This window comes from Electrona antarctica (assembly GCF_951216825.1).
Source record: "Electrona antarctica genome assembly, chromosome: 11".
NCBI lineage: Eukaryota > Metazoa > Chordata > Actinopteri > Myctophiformes > Myctophidae > Electrona > Electrona antarctica.
The window spans coordinates 14,208,861-14,234,645 of NC_136792.1; the positions used below are offsets into that span (position 1 = coordinate 14,208,861).

Below are 25,785 nucleotides of genomic sequence, written 5' to 3' on the forward strand. Positions count from 1 at the left end.
CAGAGTTATGATCATAGTGCAAACATTGTCCGGTGTCATAGTGCCGGTGACACTCACTAGGGGGCGGGGTGGGAGGGAAGCCAGAGTCATTTAGCAGCCTGGCGGCTGAGGGGAACACCCTGAAAAGAGTGAGAGCCGTGGGTGAAGGGCTTTTTGGCTGCCATTTTGGAGGTATAAAATGCACACTCCCAGGGGTCCAGTGGATCTCAAAGCTCACATCTCAGGTTGAATCACCCAGAGGGTACTACCAAGCCACGCCCTGGAAATCCTCAAGTTAAAAATCGAATTAATTGATTGTAGAGTTCTCCACTCTGCTGTAACAACATGGAATAGCCGACCCCCTTCAGTTGTACAAGACATTACTGTACATCAAGAAGTGTTCATGCCTTTATGAAGAGGCTGAACGAACAGCTCCTCAGTATGTGACTGTAATCCCATAAAGCTCAATTGAACATTCAATTTATTCCCCTGACTGAGTAGCTGCAGATCAGTGATAGGTTGTTTGAATGATATTGATAAAGCCTGTGTCTGCCAAACGCTTAAAAAAGGGGTTGGCGTGTTTAAATCTAGAAGCAATATGGGCTGATCTGCATTGAATTCATGTGGAGAGTGGAGATTGGAATGTTCTGTTAAAGTTGTTTAATATTATAGACATAGCTAGAGAAAGGCTACCTCTATCCAGAATTGAATTGACACCATGAAACTTTATTTTCAACAAAAGCAAACACTCCTGTTGAGTTGGTTGTGTTTAAGCAAGCCAGCTGCACTGTGGGAATCAAACAGGGAGTCTGTATTTCTCTTCCATGTTTTCCCAATGTGAACTCTCTCAGCAACAAAAACGATGAGCCGCTGCTATATTGATTGGTTGTGCACTTCAAATAACAAAATACAAGGTGTTGTCCACCTCCATGACAAAAGGTTGACCTGTTCAGGCACAATACAGACTGACTGAAGTATAAGACTATGTGCTCTTTCCTGAAGTACAAGCTCTTCAACTAGTAGCAGTGTGTACTTGTAACAAGCTCGTAAATAGAACTAGTAGCAATGTGTGCTTGTAACAAGCTCGTAAATAGAACTAGTAGCAATGTGTGCTTGTAACAAGCTCTTAAATATAACTAGTAGCAGTGTGTACTTGTAACAAGCTCTTAAATATAACTAGTAGCAGTGTGTACTTGTAACAAGCTCTTAAATAGAACTAGTAGCAGTGTGTACTTGTAACAAGCTCTTAAATATAACTAGTAGCAGTGTGTACTTGTAACAAGCTCTTAAATAGAACTAGTAGCAGTGTGTGCTTGTAACAAGCTCTTAAATAGAACTAGTAGCAGTGTGTGCTTGTAACAAGCTCTTAAATAGAACTAGTAGCAGTGTGTACTTGTAACAAGCTCTTAAATAGAACTAGTAGCAGTGTGTGCTTGTAACAAGCTCTTTGGTAGAATATCTTCAACTTATTCAGGGACACAGCTAGAGGAGCTGAGTTGCACATTATATTGTGTGTTTTATTACACTAATCTACTTTTTTCTTCCCACAACCATTAAATCGGGCCCAGTCTACAGAGAACACGATTACGAGCCCACTGCTGCTGAGGAACTTCATTCGATTTCTCAATGTGAAGGAGGAAATCATGGAATAGAGAGAGGGGGGGGGGGGACATTGAGTGTCTATGGATTCCTCTCTTCCTCTCTCTTTTGATTTCCCTCAATGAGGAGCATTATCACCACAGGTCTCCAGTGTAGCTTGGCTCAGCATGGCTTGGCTTGGATCTTTCTCTCTGCCTTCAGGCCCCAGCAGAGATGAGTACTTGTAGAGCAGAGCTAATGGTCTATATTATAAGGATTGAAGCTTGAGCTAATACCACCAAGGTGACACTTCTGATCCCCTATTCTACTATTCTACTATTGTAGTGTGTGTGTGTGTGTGTGTGTGTGTGTGTGTGTGTGTGTGTGTGTGTGTGTGTGTGTGTGTGTGTGTGTGTGTGTGTGTGTGTGTGTGTGTGTGTGTGTGTGTGTGTGTGTGTGTATGTGCGTGTGCGTGCGTGCGTGCGTGCGTGCGTTAGGGCATTCATTAAAAAATTGATGCATTGATGCATCATGTATGTATCATAATTTGTGCTCTATGTGTGCGTGTGTACAGAATTCAAACTGTAGGATTGATTATTGTCACGGAGTCACGGACAGAAGTCATTCTTTCCCTTTGCATACCGCACCGGAGCGCACTCGTCACACACACACACACACACACACACACACACACACACACACACACACACACACACACACACACACACACACACACACACACACACACACACACACACAATTATACAAGCACACACCTCCCTCTACATTAATACCCATGCACAGGCATTATACACACACATTGTCATCCTATGTGAGTCAGCACTGCAGCTCTCTGGTTTAGTCTCTGGGAGACAGCAGCCCTCTTTTGTTTTTCTGTCTTTGCTCTTTGCCGGCTGGAGATTGAGAATAGATCAAAAGAATGGATGAGCTGCTTTGCAAAATCCCCACAACCGTAACGGATTTCAAGGCTGCTTGAAACTGTGTGGATCGGGACCGGGACGCGTGCATGCGTGTATTTGTTTGTGCAAGTCTTCGGCAGTGTCTGTGTCGTACATGATCCACAGTTGCATTAACCTGTACAGTTGGTGTTCCTCCTGGAAGATTCTATATCCCTGTCACACCTCCACCGAAGGTACAGTGTGCATCAAAAGGGCATCCTCTTCTCTGCGTCGGGCCTAAGCCTGAACAAATACCTAAATGTTGTTAGCTTTATTGCCCCTCAGGCCGTCAACACTTGCTCTGTGTATAGATCCTTGAGCAGATGCAACATTGAGCGTCATACGAACCTCCACACTCCAGCCACTTTCCCTGCCCTTCACAACCAGGTCTGCATATAGATTTTGCTCTTTTTTTTTTTTTTTTTTTTTTTTTTTCGAGGGACGCTATAGTCCCCCCAATGGATAAAAGTTGTTAAAAAAACAGCCCTACTCTTGACCTCATGTGGCAGCCAAGTCTATGGAGTCTTAATATTTTAATGTTTGCTTAAAAACGGCACCCCCACCAAACCCCCACCAGGTCTATAGACTTTTAATATCTGTCTCGTCTTCCACTCAGACACTCATGTGTATTTATTGTTGTATGAGCTGTACGTGCTGTGAATTTATATTTCTGTATGTCTGCCCCCCACCCCCAAATATGGGCATATAGATGCATTTCTGTCTATAAAAACATCAATCCATTAATCAATTGTTCAAAAGAGAGAAGGATGTGCTCACCAGTCAGAGACCACTGTGGATCCCCATTCGATGATCATGAATATGACCAGGCAGGACTTCTCACTCCCCTCGTTTCATGAAAGAAGTAGAAGAGATTTGGAGTCAGAGAAGGAAGGAGAAAGAAAATAAAGTAAAGTGTAAACATTAAGGTCCCTCGTCAGCCTTGTGACTGAGTCTCCATGCACGGCCACTAGAGATGGAGCCATCTGAAGTATTTGGGGTGTTTTCATTGATGCGTGTGCTGAGGAGGGACCGTGGCTGGGAGGACATGTGTTCTGAGGGGGATACGGTCCTCCTAGGGTGACAACAACAACACTGCTTTGAAGTATAGCTTCATTCAACCTGTTCAAAGGCGTCTCAGGATCATAGTGGCTATACCTTTGGACTGAATCGTTAATACGTAACAAAACGGTTTGTACAGAAGGCATTTGACCTGTACTGTACTGTATGTGTTGATAGTGTGTTTACTGTGTGTGTGTTTACTGTGTGTGTGTGTGTGTGTGTGTGTGTGTGTGTGTGTGTGTGTGTGTGTGTGTGTGTGTGTGTGCGACTGTGCGTGTGCGTGTGTGTGTTTACTGTGTGTGTGTTTACTGTGAGTGTGTTTACTGTGTGTGTGTTTACTGTGAGTGTGTTTACTGTGTGTGTGCGTGCGTGCGTGCGTGCGTGCGTGCGTGCGTGCGTGCGTCGTTTGTCTGCAGTGACATTGTAGACCGTGACCGTGTTCTCACTGTACATCAACAACTGATTAAAAAAACAGCCAACTTTCAAGCTTCTGACATTTTGCCAACAGCGCTGAATTGTTTTTCATCTCATATAAAGTCCAACTGCCACAACATTGTCTTCACTAAAGGATGGACCATCCTCCATTCTGCAAAGACTGGCCCATGATTTATACATAGATAGGTACATCCTGGCTCTGCTTCCGCCCAGTGATTATAGTTTGCAGAAGTACTGGGGACTTGTTTACATTGTTCTCTCTCTCTCTCTCTCTCTCTCTCTCTCTCTCTCTCTCTCTCTCTCTCTCTCTCTCTCTCTCTCTCTCTCTCTCTCTCTCTCTCTCTCTCTCTCTCTCTCTCTCTCTCTCTCTCTCTCTCTCTCTCTCTCTCTCTCTCTCTCTCTTTCTTGACACTTGCCTTTACTTAGTTATCCTGTAACCACCCACGCCCCTCTGTTTTTGGAGACTGTCATCTGTTATGTGACGTGTGTGGTGTGTGTACTCTGTCTCTCTCTCTCAATTAAATTCAAAAGAGCTTATTGGCAATATGTGAAAACATGATGTTTACATTGCCAAAGCAATTAATATTATACTCTCTCTCTCTTTCTCTCTCTCTCTCTCTCTCTCTCTCTCTCTCTCTCTCTCTCTCTCTCTCTCCCTATCTCTCTCTCTCGCTCTCTCTCTGGACGGCAAGATCTTTTTGATCATTCTTTCAGAAGTAGTCTTTGATTCTGGGCATTCTCTTTTCTGCCAGAAGTTCAGTGTCGGGAGATGAGTGGGTAAACAAATCAAATGTAGGCACTGATTCACTTCAATATGCCAGAGTCTCTTGAGAAACTCTGCAATTTAGACTTGAATGAAACAGATGGAAATGTTCTATGACCATGCAAGCTGGGGCCTGGGGCAAGTGTTTTGTATTTATTTCTTCATAATGACACTAAACACAGATCAAAATCTTTAAAGAGTGTGCTGACTGTGAACTCATTTAAATGGGTATTACGTTAATCATTGTGTCCTCAACCACTTATAATGGCAACTGAAAACGGTATTCTTATACTTATTTAAGTCAAAGTGTTTGATCATCAGTATGTTTAAAGCAATAGAGTAAAGAAGTCCTGATGTCACTCGTTCATCGCCTGTATCACAGAAGTTTTTCTCTATGGACATTGTGTTCCAAAAGTCACTCATATTTGATACAGTATGTTTCTGGCGAAAATGTAAGGGAAATCAGACTTTGGTGCTCTAAAGGGAATGTAACATGACAAATGTACCTGTTAATAAACACGTTATTCTGATCATATCATAACTCAGTCTGTCAGATACACAGTAAAATTCCAGGAAAACTTGACTCTGAGAGTGGAAAAGTACACATAGCTGTACAGTAGCAACACATCACACATTAATGTATTATACTGTATATACTGTATGATAATAAAGTAACATGATCAGGAAGGCCTTGTCAAGACTCTCAAAATCAAAACACCAAAACTCAGGCGACGAGGAATAACCTTAATCCATACTATTGAGACAAACGTACAAACAATAAAACGACGACGACATGCGCAACACTCGAACATGGACATGGAAAATAAACACTCTAGCACTCACATACTGGGCTCAGGCGGACCTCTCAGGTCATTCCACTCCGAGTGATCAAGGCAAATTGGCAATTGGGAGAGGGGAGCGGCAGATGGGGAATTGGGAGAGGGTACACAGGCAGTGACCATGACCAGTACCGAACACAATCAAGAACGACACTTTCAAACACGTCCAGTGAATGAACGTGTGCATTGAGTGCACCGCCAGCACTATCAAATAAATGGTAAATGGTGCATTTATAGCCTATAGTGCCTTTATCCAAGGCGCATTACAATTATTGTGCGCTAATTACACACACATTCATACACCGATGGCGGAGGAAACTATGCAAGGAGCCAACCTGCTCATCGGGAGCAATTAGGGGTTCAGCGTCTTGCTCAAGGACACTTCGACACTACAGTAACTCTCGGGGAGCCCGGGATCGAACTGGGAGCCTTCCGGTTTCCACTCTACCTCCTGAGCCACTGCCGGGGGCGAAACATTCTGTGGTGGCCAACATGGGATTTGCAGCAACGGGTACCGCGGGAGACTTGATGATTTGACAACGACTAGGTAGATTTGTACATACTGACATGTACAAACAGAAGTGGCAAAATGAAAAGATAAGTGCAATACAGGCAGAACGAGTGGAGTGGCAAGGAGTGTGAAGCCTTGCTGGAGCTCTACTGAGAATGTGATGTGTGTCTGCTTCATGAGATTGACCAGTAATTGTCTTACTGAATGTGTTGACTCTGATTGAACACATGCTCTATCCAATCGTTCCAATCAATTTTGAACACTGAACACAAGCGCACTCCCCCCTCTATCCTTTTGCCCCCCCCCCCCCAACTGTCTTTGTGAAGGTCATGTAAATTCTTCTCTTAAGAGGATAGTGAAGGTGAGTGATATTGTCCCTATTTCAAAGCGTAATAACTCTCTCTCTCTGTGTGTGTGTGTGTGTGTGTGTGTGTGTGTGTGTGTGTGTGTGTGTGTGTGTGTGTGTGTGTGTGTCTTTGTAGATTGGCCAGTGGCACTCTGAAGATGGACTATCCATGGAGAGAAAGAAGCTGCCATCAATCAATGTGTCAGACTCTCTCTTCAATACCACACTTTATATAACAACAATATTAGTGAGTAGAACGCGCACGTACGCACGCACGCACGCACGCACGCACGCACGCACGCACGCACACACACACAGTCAGAAATCAGCATGTAAATGTTTTAAATTGGCTCTAAAATTCAGTAGCACATCTACAAACTTGTAGATGTGCTACTGTAGTTTCAATAGTTTGGGTTCTGGGGAGACATCAAATTATTCTCTTGGGTCTCGAGATAAAGGGTTTGGGAACCAGAGCTAAAGAATATACCTAGCCTAAAGTAACATTTAAGCCGACTGCAGCCGCAGACATTCCGTGCCCATTTGAAGACATTTTCATTTGAATGCATAACACTATCCATTATAGACTACAATGGCTGTTTGGTGCTCCACCTGGAGTTAAGGTTGTGTGCAAAGAAATCTGAATTAAACTTTAAAATAAACTAGCTAAATGAAAGATTAAACCAAGGAATGATGTAGCATGAACAATTTACAATTTACAATTTACAATTTAGGCATTTAGCAGACACTCTTAATCCAGAGCGACTTACATTAAGCAATAACAAAAGCATGGCATACATCACATATATAAAAAGTAGTTATCATGAATCATTCGTAAACTAAGATACAAAAATGTATCTAAAGATTACCAATACTAGTCAAAGATAAAACTCAACTTTTAGGGAGCTAGCAACATCTAAGGAGATTGTTTGACTTAATGAGAGTTACTGTGAAGCTACATCAAAGTCTTCTTCCAGCCTTTCAGACAGCACCCACACAGACAGACGACCACGAACTGGCTGTGATCTCCTTTTATGTGATGGTAATTGGTAAACAGAAACATGGTGGTGAACGCAATGAACACGTTATAAAATACCAAACAGTCAACATGCAGGAGCAGCAGCGGGAGAATACAGGGTGTAGAGGGATGGTGGAGGTGGCATGTTTACAAATGAGACAATATTTCCACAAATGTATGAGGCACTGATAGACAGAATGAGGGACACATTTTGATTTGCCTTTTTACATGCTTATCTTATTATATTATCTTTTTTTTTTTCTTCTTCTTTTTTTTATTCATACTCACATTTTTTGATAAAAACAAAAATCAGACACGTCTGAGGTGAGTGGTACTGTACTGTACTGTACTGTACTGTACTGTACTGTACTGTACTGTACTGTACTGTACTGTACTGTACTGTACTGTACTGTACTGTACTGTACTGTACAAGCCCTCCTCCCTGGCCTGTGTGTGTCTGTGTGTTAGGCTGTGCAACAGTGACACTTGGTGGCGAACATACGCTATAACGCTATTTTCGTGCTCGGACACAGCCAGGGACACAGGGGCAGACCCAGGGACACAGCCACACACATAGCTGTCTATAGGAGTGGTTGCACCACTCAAAAATGTGGGAGCGGGAGTGGCAGTGGATACCAGAAGTGACTTAAGATGAATGAACACAGATGAATGATTATGTCTGTAGGTTCTCTTTTCTCTCCTGAAATTCTAATTCATTCTAATTATGGTTTGTTATTATCTATATAGACATCGCATTAAAACCTTAGATCGCTGCATGGTCTTATGCACCAGTTCAAGGTTAAAATGGTCAAAGATGTACAGTCAAATGTGGGGAAGAATCCTTCTCTATACTGATTTAATGTGTTCATGTTTCTGCTGAGCTCTGTGAGAGGCTCATATAGTACATCTGAACTGACAGTTTGATTGTGTGTGTGTGTGTGTGTGTGTGTGTGTGTGTGTGTGTGTGTGTGTGTGTGTGTGTGTGTGTGTGTGTGTGTGTGTGTGTGGGCGTGGGCGTGGGTGTGGGTGTGGGCGTGGGTGTGGGCGTGGGTGTGGGTGTGGGCGTGGGCCTGGGAATAAGAGCTGGGAATTGATTTATTTATTACTTTTTATATATTCAAACACACTGCTCTAATGTCTCTCTGCTGCAGAAACATCTACAATAGATGGAATGTGTTTGCAATTTGTCTTTCATGGAAGACAGCAGTTTTCTACTTTCATTTTCTGCTCCAGAAAATGTAATTGCAGAGGGGTCGACAACAACTGTTATGACCAGAAGCACCCACGCACGCACGCACGCACGCACGCACGCACACACACACACACACACACACACACACACACACACACACACACACACACACACACACACACACACACACACACACACACACACACACACACACACACACACACACACGTTTATTTCGTTGTGTGGATAGTAGCCAGTCAGTCCCTGTGTTATTGATCGCCTCTGGGTTTTTATTAATGTGATTGATAGGTTGGTGCCAGGTGTAATTTTATTAGTTTGTAGTTAACATGGAGAAGGAAGAGAATGATGGAGAGAGAAAGCAGGCTGTATTTCTTAGTGCGCTCTGGGAGCGAGGTTTAGACTCCTGATGGCACAGCCACTTTGAGATAAATATAGAATGCTTTTTACTACATCAATCATCAAGTGAAGCTATAGAGAGAATTGGTCGTCCTTTAGATAAGTGTAGTAGAGGGACAAGCACATGCATGTATCTGACCTCTGCTCAGTGGGTGTGACTGAAGACCCATTAATTGAAAGCGTCAGGTTTTCTTGTCCCTTCCCACTCCTGTGGCCGGGGTAATGTAATGTAAACCGGCCAATTAAATATCACCCCTTTAATAAGTCTGCTTTGCCATTGAACGGAAGGAAGGGGAAAGTGTCTGGCTCCTCCAGGCTTGGCTGCATTGCTTGAAGAATTACGACAGTGTGTGAGCTATGAAATTAGCATTTATATTGTACCTTGCTAACCCTTGAGCATTATGCATTGCAGAGGTTTCGCAATAGGCCAGTGAGGTGGCATGCATGGCTGCTTTAATGAGTTAATAAACAGGCAGACAGATTGACATTCATAGAGTGCTACAGTGCACTGGCTGGCTGGATGAACAGTTGGCCGGCAGTTCAGTGACTCGCTGTAAAATGCTCCTTTTTACAGTCAGATGAAAACTCTTCGTATAGTCTAAATCAGAGGTGTTGCCTGTATGTGATTGAGTTATCACTCGCTTAATACTATTAATGATAAGAGAAATATTTAGGTTTGACCTTTGTTGCATCTTAGCCCCAAAAATAGTGAAGCCACTGGTCTAAATTATCATTATCATGCTGGATAAACCATGTAATGGTGAGAGGGTGAGGAAAACTCCACACGCTGAGCTGGTTATTCCACACAGAATAGTTGATTATTATATACTACAATTAATCTTACCAGTAAGACACCCTGAGGGCGAGAAGCGACCTCGCCCTGAAGGCGATGTCGCGTGCACGCATCCGCCTGGGTGACGGCAGACTGCTGGGCGAGTGCTGGCGCTTTGGTATGGGGGGTCAGATCAACATATGGAATAAATTCTGTGCTGGCCATATATGGAGGGTGTCTTGAGTGTACAGGGTTTGATGAGGTCAGATCAACATATGGAATGTCAGAACAGGTCAGCTCCATATATGTAGATCTAAGGCCTACTGTATCTGAACGACTATGTCAAACGCGAGGTAGACTCGGGCGAATATTATGGCATGGTCATGCTGGACCTCCAAAAGGCGTTTGATACTGCAGTAAATCATTCAATCCTACTAGTCAAACTGGAGGCGATAGGTTTCGATAGTACATCAGTAGGTTGGATGAAATGCTACCTTGAGGAAAGCGTTGAGGAAAGCGAACAAATGGTTGACGTCTTCCCCCCTCCCAGTGAACTTTGGGGTTCCACAAGGAAGCATACTCGGGACATTACTATTCTTACTATACATTAACGATATGAGTGTAATTGCAAATTGTTCCTGTTTGCAGACAACTCAGCAGTCCGGATATCGGGAGAAGACAAAACTCAGGTTGAGGAAGTGCTTAGTTCAGAACTTACCAAAATCCAAACTTGGCTTACTGATAACAAACTCTCATTGCATCTTGGTAAAACAGAATCCATTATTTTTGGGTCTAACCATTCCCTTAGTAGGGTAAATGATTTCAATGTCAAAGTTGACGACATTGTAATCTCTAGCAAAGAAGAGTTTACATATCTGGGCTGTATCCTGGACAATAATCTGACAGCTGAAGGGATGGCAACAAGGGCGATCAAAAAAGTAAATCAAAGGACAGGATTCTTGGGGAAAATCTTGATAACAAGAGGGCTCTCAGGACATTAGCTGGAGCTCTTATTCAGCCCATATTTGACTATGTCTGTACCTCCTGGTTATCTAACATATCAATGTCACAAAAAACTAAGCCTCAAACCTCACAGAACAAACTAATCCGACTCCTTCTAGGCATAGGGCCCATGACCCACCTTTATGCAACGCATTTTGATGGCATAGGATGGCTCCGGGTAGAAGACAGAGTCAAGCAGTTGAAAATGAGACTGCCATTAAAAATTGTAAACGCAGCTCTGCCCTCCATGCACTCAGTGCACATTTACTTGAATGATTACCTCATAAAGGTGAGCAACTCCCACAGCCACAACAAGGGAGCATAAACAATGATCTGGTGCCACCCACATTTAGAACAAATATGGGTAAATTCACTTTCCACAGCACTGCCACTCAGGTGTGGAATGCCCTGCCCCCTTCCCTCAAGACAAGCAAATCACTGGCTTCCTTTAAAACAGGTCTGAAAATGCACCTGTTATAGAGCGTCGCAGTCCCGCCCCCTACCATGGACCAGGAAATGATTCTCCGTTCATTTTCCTCATAGACATTTCAGAAAGTATTTATTTAAAGACGTTTACGCCGCGGACAAAGCCAACTCGAGTCGTGACAAATCATGACAACAAACACAATTTTTTGGGCCGAACAAATAATTAGAAAGAAGAAAAAAACGGCAGGTTACAACACTTTTTTGTTGTTTTTCTTCTTTGTAATTATTTGTTTGGTCCAAAATATTGTTTGTGTTGTCATGAGTTGTCAGGACTCGAGTTGGCTTTGTCCGCGGCGTAACTGTCTTTAAATAAATACTTTTTGAAATGTCTATGGGAAAAATGCATTGGGATTCATTTCCTGGTCTGAGGTCTGACCATATATGGAGTGTGTCTTGAATTATAAAGACAATAGATACATAGAAAACATTGATAGACATTAAATATAGATAAAGGAGGGAGACCTTTGGAATCCAGATCACTCGTCTCAGTTCTCATTATAGAACTTATAAACCATAAGGTAATTAGAATTTGAAAATGTCCAATTGTGTATAGGCCAATGTGGCCGACCATGACTAACCTCTAAAGGAAGCAGCCTTGAGACCTTTGGGATGCTCTGTCTGGAGTGTATGAATCCAATAGGCCTCCCTCTGGAGTAACGCTCTGTCCCTATCAGCCCCTCTTTTTAAGGGGTTCACAAATTCAATCCCCTGGAACCTCAAAGTGCTGACTGCATGACCCACAGCATTAAAATGTCTTGCAACAGAAGATTTCTCATCATTATTCCGAATGGAACTTTTATGCTCCGAGAACCTGGTTTTAATTTCCCTGATAGTTTTCCCCACATAACATAGGCCACACTGGCATTTCAAAAGGTATACCACATATTTTGTTTTGCATGAAATCCTACCTTTAACTGCCTATTTTTTCCCCGTTAGTGACCTGCACGGTTGACTCTGCCGTTGGTGTGTGAGTGAGTTTGTGACTGAGTTTGTGTGTGTGTGTGTGTGTGTGTGTGTGTGTGTGTGTGTGTGTGTGTGTGTGTGTGTGTGTGTGTGTGTGTGTGTGTGTGTGTGTGTGTGTGTGTGTGTGTGTGTGTGTGTGTGTGTGTGTGTGTGTGTGTGTGTGTGTCCACATTGTGAAGTGTGTGTCTACATTGTGAAGTGTGTGCTTTGGGGAAAGGCACCATTTACCATTTTATAGTAGCAGCTGTGCCACCCGCTGTGCACTAAATTCTCTCTGCTCCCAATTGCGACACGAGTCACACGACTATTATGGCAATTCTTCTCTGAGGCAAATCCATCAGCGGACAACTGTACAAAAGAGCACTAGTCACTGTACAAAAGAGCTCACCCACCTGTGAATATTGCAGTGGCACTGGGTTTAAAATGACAACCAAAAGAACACATCCAGCTGTGAGGATAACAACAGCTTTAAAACCCTGCTCTCTTGTTCTGCAGCACAGCACTTGCTGCTTTGTCTGCCTTCTCAACAAAACCATTAAAAAATGGCTGAAATGGTGAAGAGCAGTAAAGGAGTGTGTGGTGTATTGTGGATTGGTGGATTGAAGTGGGAGAATTGTATTTTTGACACTGGAAAAGCGCGAAGTACCCATTGCTAAGTATTGAGGTGTGTTGGATTACGCTGAATATCATCGCTGTTTTGTTTTAAAAGTATCAAAAGTAGCAGATCTACAAGCTCTCAGCGTGTCACATTGCGATGTGTTGTGACATTCTTTGAGATTATATTGCCATCACATCATGCTTATTGCTTTTGGTCTTTGAGCTTGAACAAAAACAATTCAACATCGTTTGACCTCTGTTTTGTTCTACTTTCAATATTTATAACAGGGTGGAGAATGTCAGATGATTAAGAAGGGTATACAATCACTCAATCACTGGTAACAGGGTGGAGAATGTCAGATGATTAAAAAGGGTATACAATCACTCAATCATTGGTTGTTGATGTCGCCAGAATGTAGTGCTCCTGTTTGTTTATGATGTAGTGCAGCCTGTGAACAGTGAACACTGACTTGACAGTTGCATTATTTGAAAAAGAATAACATGGCAAGCAAAAATGTTCACCCTGTGGTTCCTTAAATCACCCTACTAGATCAACATGACAACATAAGCCATATATTAGGAGACAGTTGAACAGCGAGTTGGTTCGCTCAGAGACAGAGGCAGTAAATAAGGTGGTGGGGGTGCAGGTTGTTGTGCATGAAACTGCAGTGTGAAAGAGACATTGGCTGGGTTTCCCAAACGCATATGGTGTAAGACTTGTAGTGCTGCACATGCTCAGATGCCCTCCAGGCCGCACACAGAAGCCTGTGAACATAGACATTTCGTGCATAGATGTGCCACGCAATGGTAGGTCTCAGGCCTGAGGCCTGGTATGGTAGGCCTCAGGCCTGAGGCCTGAGACGGAGTTTGGGTTTGGGAAACCCAGCCAATGTGCTTATTGCTGGAACAGATTAGCATTTATATGTCTGCACCTGATTTCCAAAACCTTGCTCTTACCTTTCATAGTGGGCAGTTCCAGCTAAACGTCAGGCTCCAGGTTCTTCTATCTAACCAAAGGTGAAAGTGTTTCAGTGGCCAGAGTGTGTGTAATCAAACCTGTTTTGTAGGAGAATCCATATGTGATGCTGCGATCGAACCACCATGAACTAGATGGGAATGAGCAATACGAGGGCTTCTGTGTGGACATGCTGATGGAGCTGGCAGACATCCTGAAGTTCAAGTACCGTATCCGGCTGGTGGGAGATGGGGTGTACGGTGTCGCTGGAGCTAATGGTACCTGGACTGGCATGGTTGGAGAGCTCATGGCAAGGGTAAGATGGAGATCACATGGAAACGTGGCATTTTTTTTGTGACATCATAACCCTAACCCCTCCTCCATTATCATACAACACACAGCTGTGGGCGAGGCTTAAGTTCAGGTGGGTGGTGCTAAGGTGAAAACCAGGTGTACTTAAAGGGGCATTCCACTCATTTTCAACATTTTACTATGTCATTAATATACCTTAGAGCTGTTGTGTGGAAATAATAAAAAAGTCCCCCCATTCTGTGTTTCCTAGAACTAGAGGTCTGAAAAAAATCATTAACATGGTGAAACGCATCTTGATGATGTCATCAAGATGTGTTTCACCATGTTAATGCTGTTTTTTCATAATTACAGTTCTAGGAAACACAGAATGGGGGGGACTTTTTTATTATTTCCACACAACAGCTCTAAGGTATATTAATGACATAGTAAAATGTTGAAAATGGGTGGTTTTCCCCTTTAATGAACTGGTGGGTGTGGCACTGGCCATGCACATAAAAACATAATTTTAACATAATTCTTTCCTGTACACTTTTTTGATCTTCCTCCTAGTATTATCATAGTACCTGATGATCACGTTTTAGGGAGGGGGGGGGGGGGGGGGGGGGGGATCACAGCACCCCATCTTTAAGAATATGCATTCACAAATAGCACTCTTGCACACCTGAGTGCAGCTATGTAGCCAGACATTCATCCAGACAAACACCGGCACATACAGTTGGAGGCCATCGATATTGTCCTTTTCTTTTTGCTGAGTTTTGCGTGATCTGCGCAAAAGGACAGTTAACCCATTTTGGGCGGGAACCCCTTTTGGTGTTTTAAACATTATGTTATAATTTAGCTATTGAAAAATAGCAGATCTACAAGCTCATAGCGCGCCACCGAGTGGCGCGCTACGAGCTTGTAGGTCTGCTATTTTTGAAAAATCGTGAAAATATTTATTTCAGAAAACTGGAGGATTTAGAAGGATTTTTTAAAATTTTGAGGTCAGGCCTAAATGGGTCAAATGATAAGGGACAATATCGGTGGCACCCAACTGTACACAGGCAGGTACAGTAAAGCAGACTGCATTCATATTTCTCAGTCAAACAAAAAGCCAATTTTCCTCCTTGTCATACTTCCATTTTTCACGGAGCACTTGCCCTTTGCAGGTTATACGTTTTATATTTAAAAAGCCTGTTGGTGGCTATATCCTGTCAGCTCCTTTCCTGTTAAGCCAGCAATGACCTTAACAAGGTTTGATTTCTGAATCAGTGACGGTTTTACTGCCTTCCAGCCCTGCTGCTTGTAGCTGTTAACAGGCAGGGGTTGGTTAGATGAGGCGGTTGACATAAGAGCATGAGGGGGATGAGTACTGGACTGAGGAGAGAGAGAGAGAGAGAAGAGAGATGGGGTACATGAAAGAGAGGGAGCTGGAATGGATCTTAAGAAGTCATCTGTCTTAATCCTATGGGCTAATGGAGGGCAAAGCAATCAAGGAAATAAAGAAGTGCCTGATATTATTAATATCACAACTTGTCCCCTCTGTAAGTTATCTCAGTTATAACACAGGGCATCTGTCCCTGAATTCCTTCCCTATGACACTCTGGCCATCTATCTAGGTGTCCTAACTATTCTCCCTCCTGGCTCCCATGCAAGCTGTGGGATGATCCCTCACCTTCCCCTCAGTCAGGACTGCAGACTCACTACGCATTCCCACTGCAGGCTGTACTCGATCGTGACTTGTATGGCCCTGTTGTGGAGAAACAGACAAAAAGGTGTAAAGAGCAGTGGCACGGCAGACAGGGTGCAGACAGTTACAGACTTTTGGTGTGTTCAGGAACAGAAAAGGGTTGAGTAGGCTGAATATATTGTGGGTGGTTGTGTTGCAGGAGGATTTGATCATGGTCCAAATCAAATTATTGTTTTCATTAGCTTTAGGAGCAGCTGTATTGCCCACAGGCGTACTGGTGATTTTTCGCAGTGTCAGAGAAGAAAAGCCTCCAAACTGTAATTTCTCCCAAGATCAAACTGATGTCCTTGCGTGGGAGGTGCAATGTATCTCAGGCAAAAATAATAACACCAAGGGCAGATGGTATAAAATGATCTTGGGAAGATAGAACAAATAATAGTTTGCACATCTGAAAATTGTCTGAAAATGAGAAATGTGTCTCAGTTTAAAAAATAAATGGTACATTGAAAGTGTCAGTTTGGGTTATGTAATGTATCTAGTTGAAGAACACTTGGATTTCTGATTTCTGAAAATGGTTGAATTGTTAACGTGTTAGTTTGTATGCATAAAATGTACTAAAATAAACTACTTAAAGGAGAATTCCATACTAGAAGGCTTTCTTACTTGTAGGCTTTCTTAATACTTCTTATTTGTAGTTGTTACGTCCCCAACAAAGAGGTCCAGGTGTTATTTTGTGCAAAAGCGCATTATTGGCTATTTCCCCTACCATAAGCCCTCAATGAATTGCATTGAATTGCATTGAATTGGGCTATGGGGTGTTCGCTTATTTCTATCGCTTTTTTAATATATCCTCTCTGATGTAAATAGTATCCCAAGCGGCACACTTTACTACTCATTTTGATGGAAATAAGCACATTACCACAAAAACCCAACCCCCATTGAGGGCTTATATTAGGGGAAATAGCCAATAATGTGCTTTTGCACAAAATAACACCTGGACCTCTTTGGTGAGGACGTAACAACTACAAATAAAGGTAAGAAAGCCTTCTAGCATGGAATTCTCCTTTAAAGGGATTCTTAACAATGTGAAAAAGACAAGCATAACATTTTATTTTGGAGAAGTATATAGTGTTGGTCCAAGCAGACAGGCAGGCAGCAGACAACATCAAAACAGCAAACATAAAAGGGAAAAACTTGCCACTGTGCCTCAGGAAATTGCCAATTCACCCATCTGCCTCATGCTAAAAAAGGGTCCTCGTTTACAGTACATGATTATAGCTCAATTTATCCACTCAATGTAATTGTGTTGGAGCTTGCAGAACAAGCGAACAAAGACTCACATCAGAGGCAAATGAGCGTTCACGCCCCTCATGCAGGTTTTGCCTTGTGTGTGAATGGTTCAAAGACGTGAGCGAAGCATGATGCCTCACAGAGCGCCCCAGAAATCTGGCATGCCTAGATATCTGGTCCTGTCTGCGACTGCAAACCATGCAGTATGAAATGCATTGCGACAGGTGGATATGGGTCCGTCCGTCCGAACAATTGATCGACCAGGCATGCAGAACAACTTCCATAGATTAAAAACACATAAATACAAAAGCTGAGATGAGACTAATACTGACTTTAGAGACTAGTCATGACTCATGAGACATGAGGTAACATAGCTTACATTGTATCCAGCAACAGAAAGCAATTGACTGATATATTTTATACAGTATACTGGTGAATTAATGAGGGTATGGATTCTATGGAATTGAATAAACACCCCCAGACCTCCATACAGCGATAACTGAACATCCTCTCCCATATTTGATATAGAAGTACAGCGCTGACATCAATGTTAATGAACATTCTACACTTTTCTATTTCTACTTTTATTCTGCCACTGTCAGTAGATGACTTTCTCTCATTCTGTATAGAGCACCGAAGTCCTGACATCACTGTCAGTAGAGGGCGTCAGTCCCCAGGTTCATGTACTTTTTATTTGCATTGTAATCTCCATAGGGGGATTTTAGATCGCCTCATATAAGAACTGTGTTTGAAAAATAAACCGATCACCCCGGCCTTTTCACTCATATGGATATGAAGCATCGACTGAAGGTGGAAATGTACAAATATACCCAAAGAGTAACAAAATAAGCGTTAGAAACGAGCCAAACAACCCAGAGACTACATTTCCGGGTAGGCGGGTGGCTGCATCTGCCCGTCGCACAACAGAAACGGAATGTTAATTACATTTATTTTTATTTTTATTTTATTGATATTTAATGTTTCGTGGTTAGTACGAGTCGAGTCACCACCAGCTGAACTTACGTCAGCGAGGAATCTCAGGAACGCAATGTGTTGACAGCTGGGCATGATGTATATTAGCAGCGACATTGCCTTCATATGTAGTTTCAAGGCTTTTGCGGCCACATTAATTCCATTTTCTCCAGAAACTGGCTGTATCAAATATGAATGGAAATCATTAACGACGCACTCCCCTGACAGAAAGGCCGGGGTGGTCGGTTTATTTTTCAAACACAGTTCTTATATGAAGCGACCTAAAATCCCCCTATGGAGATTACAATGCAAATAAAAAAATACATGAACCTGGGGACTGACGCCCTCTATTGAAAGTGACGTCAGACTTCGGTGCTCTATTGCTCTCTCTCCTTCATACTCTTTCTCATACACATTATATCTCCCTCTCTCATTGTCTATCTCTTTCACCCTTTCATACATATTCTCTCTCATTATGTATTCACTCTCTCTCCCTCTCATATGTATTCTGTCAATCTGTCATCTATATTATCTGACTTTCGCTCTTTCTCTCATATTCATTCGCATATTATCTCATATGTATTCACTCTCTCTCTCTCAGTCCCTTTCATACATATTCACTATATCTCATCTCATGCATTATGTCCTTCCCCTCAGTCTCTCTCTTTCTCTTATATTCTGTCTCTTCACCTGTACATTCCATTTGATAGTACTACTCTCCACTCTGGGATTCCTCCCTACAGGGTCTTTTCAGAGAGAGCTCGGTGACAAGTCTGGTATGCCAGAGTTGGTAATTTTCTTGTGTGAGAATTGAGAAATAAGCCATACAGTTGCTCAACATCGATTCATTTCTCATTTACGATGGCTATTTTAAAAGTTTGTTAACTAATAACCATATTAGGGACTCGGGAGCCTCCAAAAAAGCGTTGCACACACCATGTGGGCAGGTTTGGGTCGCGACTGTTTTCGCCAAACTCGGCCACAGTGAGACATCTGGTCACCCTGGGCTATTATATGCATTTGTATTCTGAACGGATGGTCCGTGCGTGGCCAGTGATGACGGCTGCATTCATTAACATGGAGCCAAAGAAAACCAGTGTCCGTTGCACTTATGCTTGCGCGCCGGGTTGGATTTCATGCGTAATTGAGTCTGTCATGACAGAATATGGCGATGATGCAGCGACGCTAGTAACCTACCAATAGATCTCACCCTTTGGTATTCTCAGATTGTGTGGAACATTAGATATTATGTAGTAGATCCGTTGTGAAAAACCTGTGTGTGTGTGTGTGTGTGTGTGTGTGTGTGTGTGTGTGTGTGTGTGTGTGTGTGTGTGTGTGTGCGCGTGCGTGCGTGCGTGCGTGCGTGCGTGCGTGCGTGCGTGCGTGCGTGCGTGCGTGCGTGCGTGCGTGCGTGCGTGCGTGCGTTTCAGAAAGCTGACCTAGCAGTGGCGGGCCTGACCATCACAGCAGAACGTGAGAAGGTCATTGATTTCTCCAAACCCTACATGACTCTGGGCATCAGCATCATGTACCGAGTGCGCCCGGTGAGTTAACCTTCAGCCCCTCCCTGTTAATCCATACGCACAGCTGAGAGTCCACAGCCCGTGGTCAGCCGCGCCTAACGGCTCAGCTTGCAACACAAGCACTCTCTATCTCTAGCATCTCTGTGCTGTGCTGTTTGTGTGTGCTATGTGTGTGTGTGTGTGTGTGTGTGTGTGTGTGTGTGTGTGTGTGTGTGTGTGTGTGTGTGTGTGTGTGTGTGTGTGTGTGTGTGTGTGTGTGTGTGTGTGTGTGTGTGTGTACGTGTGTACGTGTGTACGTGTGTGCGTGCGTGCGTGCGTGCGTGCGTGCGTGCGTGCGTGCGTGCGTGCGTGCGTGCGTTGTGGAACTAGCTTAAAATGTTTACCCCCCCTCTTTTCTTCCCTTTATTTGCTTCTTACTTCAAATATTGTATTTTTACTTGAAAACGTTTGTTACTAGTTACTTTGTAGATTTTTGTATACATTGTATACATTTGAATAGGCTACTTAAAGGGCCACTTCACCCCTTTTGCCACCAGATCTTATTTGACTGATGTTCAGGGCACAATAAACACTTTCCTGGGGTTTTAATGTGTACAAATATGTGTTTTTAGAGTCACACCTCCACACAGCCTCCCCCCTCTACACAAGGAGGGGCAGTGCACCAATGCATTATGGTCATTGTAGTAATTCAACAATCCAGTCAAACCTTAGTCAAACACACAGACTACATTATTTGTCTGACCATATAGGTGCACATTTCAAATTGTGCTACTGTCGACTATAAATAGTATTAACATTGAGTGACTGTAGTTTCTTCCGTGCTGAAATGTCCCTTTTAGTAAAAACATTTGAGTACTTTTTCCATCACTGCATTCATCTCCCCCATCTCTCAATGTCCTGTTTCCATTCCAAACCCAAACGCCCTTCTGGTTGTCCTGGGACTGGCCCTCTGAGTGACCATGAATCTGTTCTGCTCTTCAGTCGGAAGAAACAAGCTTCGGCTTTTTGGTGTATAGCCCACTGCCCACTTTATTGGCCAACGGCCAACGGCCAATAAAGTATTCTTTCTATTCTATCGATGTGAATATTTGAGCAGAACATTAATTTAAGAATCTCAAATGTGCTTTAAACTGTGAATGTCATTTATAATCACAATGCTTCTGTAAAAGAATCAATTACAGATTCCCCTGTAGGTATATATGTACCACATGAGTAAGAGTGTTTATTTATTCATTTATTGAACCATGAAAAACAAAAGAAAGTTAACTGCACCTATAATAATCCCGGATAAACTAATTCCTATGTTATATGTGCTCCTGTTCTTTGGCTGCAAACAGAAAACACTTCAACAGAATCTAACTGTCGAGATCCACAGAATAACGGTGGTTATTCATTAATGGCCCATTAATCACCAACCTATATCCCCCAAACCCTCCAGCACTGGCACAAGCTGCATGGAGGGTTCTTTCGATTAGAACAAGCTCATTAGCATAGCATACCCATGTGAAATGTTCCTTCCTCGCCACTCCCGTTCCCCCTCTTTTTCAACTCACACTTTCCATCCCTCGAGCCCTCTCTGCAGGCGTCAATTGACTAATATGCCCTACCAGCAAGGGGCTCAATTGAGCACCAACCGGTGGGGGAATCAATCGATGCTAGCAGCAGGTGCTATATTAAATGGTGCTGCACGGTAAATTGTTTCTTAATCAGCCCAGCAGGGGGTAGAATGACGAGGTGTCACGGAACTGACGTGGGTCTTATCCCTGTTGAACAAGCTATCGAAAGAAGCTATGTGCATCTTACACTTCTTATCTGCTAAGCCTAAGGGATGATTTCAAGAGTATCTCAGCATTAGCCTGGCTCCAGACCATATATTATAGACCCTGCCCTCACATTGTGGATTATCTTCACGCTTCAGTCTAATAACCAGGCTATACCTCAGCATGGCTTCACTATTTGAATTTCTGTGATTGCAAATGTTTTGTTTTAGTCCTTGAAGTATTGATTTGAAACCAGAGTGTGTGCTGCTCATTTCAAAGTTTAAATTAAAATTTCAGTCAGATCAATATCAGTGATCAATGTGAAGAAGTAGAGGTGCCAATTCAGTATTAATTACCTATAGTCATGGCTGTGTGTGTGTGTGTGTGTGTGTGTGTGTGTGTGTGCATGTGTGCGTGTGTGCGTGCGTGCGTGCGTGCGTGCGTGCGTGCGTGCGTGCGTGCGTGCGTGCGTGCGTGCGTGCGTGCGTGTTGCACCTGCAAAATACACACGCACGCATGCGCGCACGTGCATGTGCAAGTGTGCGTGCTTGTGTGTACTTCTGTCTTTTGTGAGACCCAACCTGGCAGAAAGATATTACTATTTTCTAAGGCTGGCTTACTTACAAGCCTGAGTGAATCCTGATCTCTTCTGACAGGAGCTTGCTGGTTGTTAATGCAAAGGACCAAAGTAAATGTGGTGGGAGACATACAAAGAACATATTGGAATATACATCCTTTACAGCATTGACTATAGGCACACAGGCAAACACAAGGCCTACAGTAAAACATGCATATTGAATCAATGCGTTAATCACAAAACTCTTCCGCAGGCAGCAACGAATTAAAGCAATTAATCATTGCTGCCTGAGGAAGAGTTTCATGTGACTCACGTTGCCAAGTAGTCTGCATGTTTGAAAGCTTTTGTCATGATCGTGTGCCTAGAAAACACTGTAAAGGATGTGTACTTGAAGGTATTAGAAGTCATTTGCATTATACAGGTCCCCCAACTCATCTTTTTTCTTGTATTCATTATTTCTGATAATGACAGCGAGAGAGACAGGAAAGGTGAAGTCAAGCTCGGAAAGGGGAATTTATGTGGTATGCAATCTTACCAGATGGGCCTCTGAGGTCAGGGTTTGATAATAAGTTAACCACACTCAGCTGAATCTCAGCCAATCTGCAAAAAATATTGCTCAACCACCAGTACATTATGCAGTAGCAGCAGCACAATTATCAGTGGCTGAGGTGCTGTCTGCTTGCCTCTGTGTGTTTCTATTTGTATCCATCCAGCGTTCACAGTCTAATGAGTGTCTAATTAGATAGAGTGGTTAGTTTTGGGTCAATAGAGAACACCTTAGATTGAAGAGCTGTCCTGGGGGCAGAGAGCTGCCTTATTCACTGTCTGTCCACACATTGGCATAGACACAAACCTAGACCTAAACCCACGCACGCACGCACGCACGCACGCACGACACGCACACCTCAGCATCAGTCAGTCATGCTACTTTATTGCAATGAAAACATATATTTTGACGCAGTGTGGTGTTGTGTGGTGCTAAATCTGAAGTCTAAATCCAGCATCTTACTCGCACACTATGCAAACCAATCGCCTATCTCTGCACTCTCCAATCTGCTGCCCCCCCCCCCCCCCCCCCACCAACCCCACCACCACCTAAGCACCAACCACACGCTTCCATTATCCTATAAAAAGATAAACATTATAGGCAGGAAGAAGAGACCTCCGTTCATTGTTTACACTGTTTACACCTGCCTCTCCTTGCTGTACCCGGAAAAGATAAGATCAGTGGCGCCGCGTAACATATTGTGGCTTCCCCAGTGCAGGGTATTTGGGATGGGCCCCCCTACCCCCAGTGCAGGGTATTTGGGATGGGCCCCCCTACCCCCAGTGCAGGGTATTTGGGATGGGCCCCTCTACCCCCAGTGCAGGGCATTTGGGATGGGCCCCCCTACCCCCAGTGCAGGGTATTTGGGATGGCCCCCTACCCCCAGTGCAGGGTATTTGGGATGGCCCCCCTACCCTCAGTGCAGGGTATTTGGGATGGGCCCCCCTACCCCCAGTGCAGGGTATTTGGGATGGGCCCCTACCCCCAGTGCACAATATTATGCCACATTGCACATGTATGTATGTATAAAAATACCTTATATCACTGTCAACTTAAAACTAGTACGCATTTAACTAATTGACTGCCATTGACATACACGTCATTTCAATCCAAAGCACAGACTGACACTGACGTGAATACAGGTACTATATTTGGTGTTTTCAGTGTTTACGATAGAGGGCGGTCTTCCGCAACCTGTGAGTGATCTGAGTAAGGACTTCTGAGTAAGAGGACACCCAGAAATAACGTGATCTTCCCAGTTATCAATTTTTTTGTTTTTGGTGAACTGCCAGGCAACTGCCAATAACTCAACTGCCAATAACTCAACTGCCAATAACTAAAGAATGGAACATTGCGGTAACACACTGTCCATACTCGTCTTTCTTTTGAGATATGTGTTGTTTACATAGGACAACATATTCTATGGGTTTGAAAGACTAGTAAAATCGCTGGCAATTTGTGCAGACTGTTTTAGGACCTTGCCTTCCACATACAATGGCACGCTGGCAAATCAGATTACCGGCTGTAGGTACTAGAGTGATATTGCTTATAAATTAACCAGAATGTGTGAAAGTGTATTATCTTGTCTCACTCTCTTATTGACCATAATGTGTGAAAGTATCATCTTGTCACATGATGAAATACTTTGTTTGCTTAGCCAATCAGATATCATATCTGCATGGACTCTTACAAATTAATGTTGCCCTATTGCTGTTTCAGCAGTTACTCTCTCAGACTAAAGAGGGAATCTTGAAAAAACAAGGAAGTGGCCGCATGCCAATACTTTATTAGGACGCAGCAGGTTAAGACAAATTAATCCAACGTTTCGGTTAAGCCTTCATCAGGGAATGAACTTTACTCTCTCAGACTAAACATTACTGTAATTGCCAACTTCTTTAATTTAGTCCTCTTTTGAATATGAGTATTACTCTGAAAAGCATTAAGGACTTAATACTTAATTAAAGAGATCGATCAAGGGTAAGCCCCTGCGATGGAAGGTATTTCACAAAATGGAAACAGGACATTAATTCTCACCAGCCCTCCACACAAGACTTACTCAAGGCTTAGACTCAGACGGCTTATGTTAAGACAAGAGTTACTGGGTTACATTTACATTTATTTAAACTGTGCCAATGCCTGCTACAGTGCCCACTGTGAACGATGCCCTTTGAAACGCTTGCCCTCCCGGTTTTGCAATACGTGCTGTACCGATTGTCAGTACCTGTTGTACCCACGCGCGCAGTGGGGGGTGGGGGACGTACTCAGTTTCATGAGTACGTCCATCACCTTTGAGAGCACCGGTGATGCTACCAAACAAAAACAACTAATCTACAAGGCTCACATCGCGTTGTGTAATGGGTTAAAGTGTATCTGCTATCAGTGTGTCAGTTGGTTGAACCTGGCGAGATCCTCTATCATAGACATAGATAGGTAGATGCCTTCTTCGGCTCTGGGGCGTCTGTGAGGGCAAGCTTCTGTGTTTATGCTTCACAGAAGCCTCCGCGTGCGTTTTCTCATTCCAATAAAGTTTCTTTGGATTGAATTGACAAGTCCCAGAAATGACGCGCTGTGATTGGCCAGTAGTCACTTGAGTGGCAGCGTGGCATAGCGTGCCTTCCGCAATTGTGAACAGAGCAGCAGCAGCAGCCTGCTGTAAAAACAAGCCCAAACTGCGTGTTGGTTTATAAACAGCGGGGCACTGTACAATTATTGTAGTTGTGATTTGGGCACGTACCTGGCTGTCGGGACTCGAGACTGGGAAAGCCCACTGCATGCACACTTGCGGTGCGCCACAGACACTACTGACTTCCTTCACGTTATTAGCCTACAGCCTGGGACCGACGCTACACTCTAGACAGGAGAGCTGTTGGGGGAGGCGGGGCACATGTTGCCTATGCATATTATGGTATGGTGTGGGGCTGTGTGTGCTATAGCAGCAGCCACCACCATGCAGGCTCCGCCAAACTTTGTTCAACTCAACTGTCATTGCATCTCTGTATTATAATTTCATTTTACAGACGGCGCGGGTGGGCGGCCGTGTGCCCCCCTTGCCTCTGGGCCCCCACGCAGTCGCGTGGTCTGCGTCACGGTAGTTACGCGCCTGAGTGCACTATGGACCTGGTGACTATAGACCTGGATTTGTTGTGGGCTTTTTTGTTCATGCTACGTGTCCGGCGCTCCTCGTGAGCAGATCGTGACGCAGGCGAGAACGCCTGCGTCACTCGCTCCCCGTCTGAAATGGCCTTTAGACATTGTGGCTTTCTACAG

General features: G+C 43.6%; 1 protein-coding gene across 1 annotated transcript in view; it reads left to right on the forward strand.

The window, feature by feature from the left end:
• grik4 (glutamate receptor, ionotropic, kainate 4) overlaps positions 1-25,785 on the forward strand; it is a gene marked incomplete at its 3' end in the record, with an annotated part of 238,875 nt that overhangs the window by 195,644 nt on the left and 17,446 nt on the right. The window contains exons 12-14 of the mRNA XM_079514315.1: positions 6,606-6,716; positions 13,981-14,184; positions 19,542-19,655. Coding sequence (XP_079370441.1) covers positions 6,606-6,716; positions 13,981-14,184; positions 19,542-19,655 — 429 coding nt within the window. The remainder of the gene's footprint in view (positions 1-6,605; positions 6,717-13,980; positions 14,185-19,541; positions 19,656-25,785) is intronic.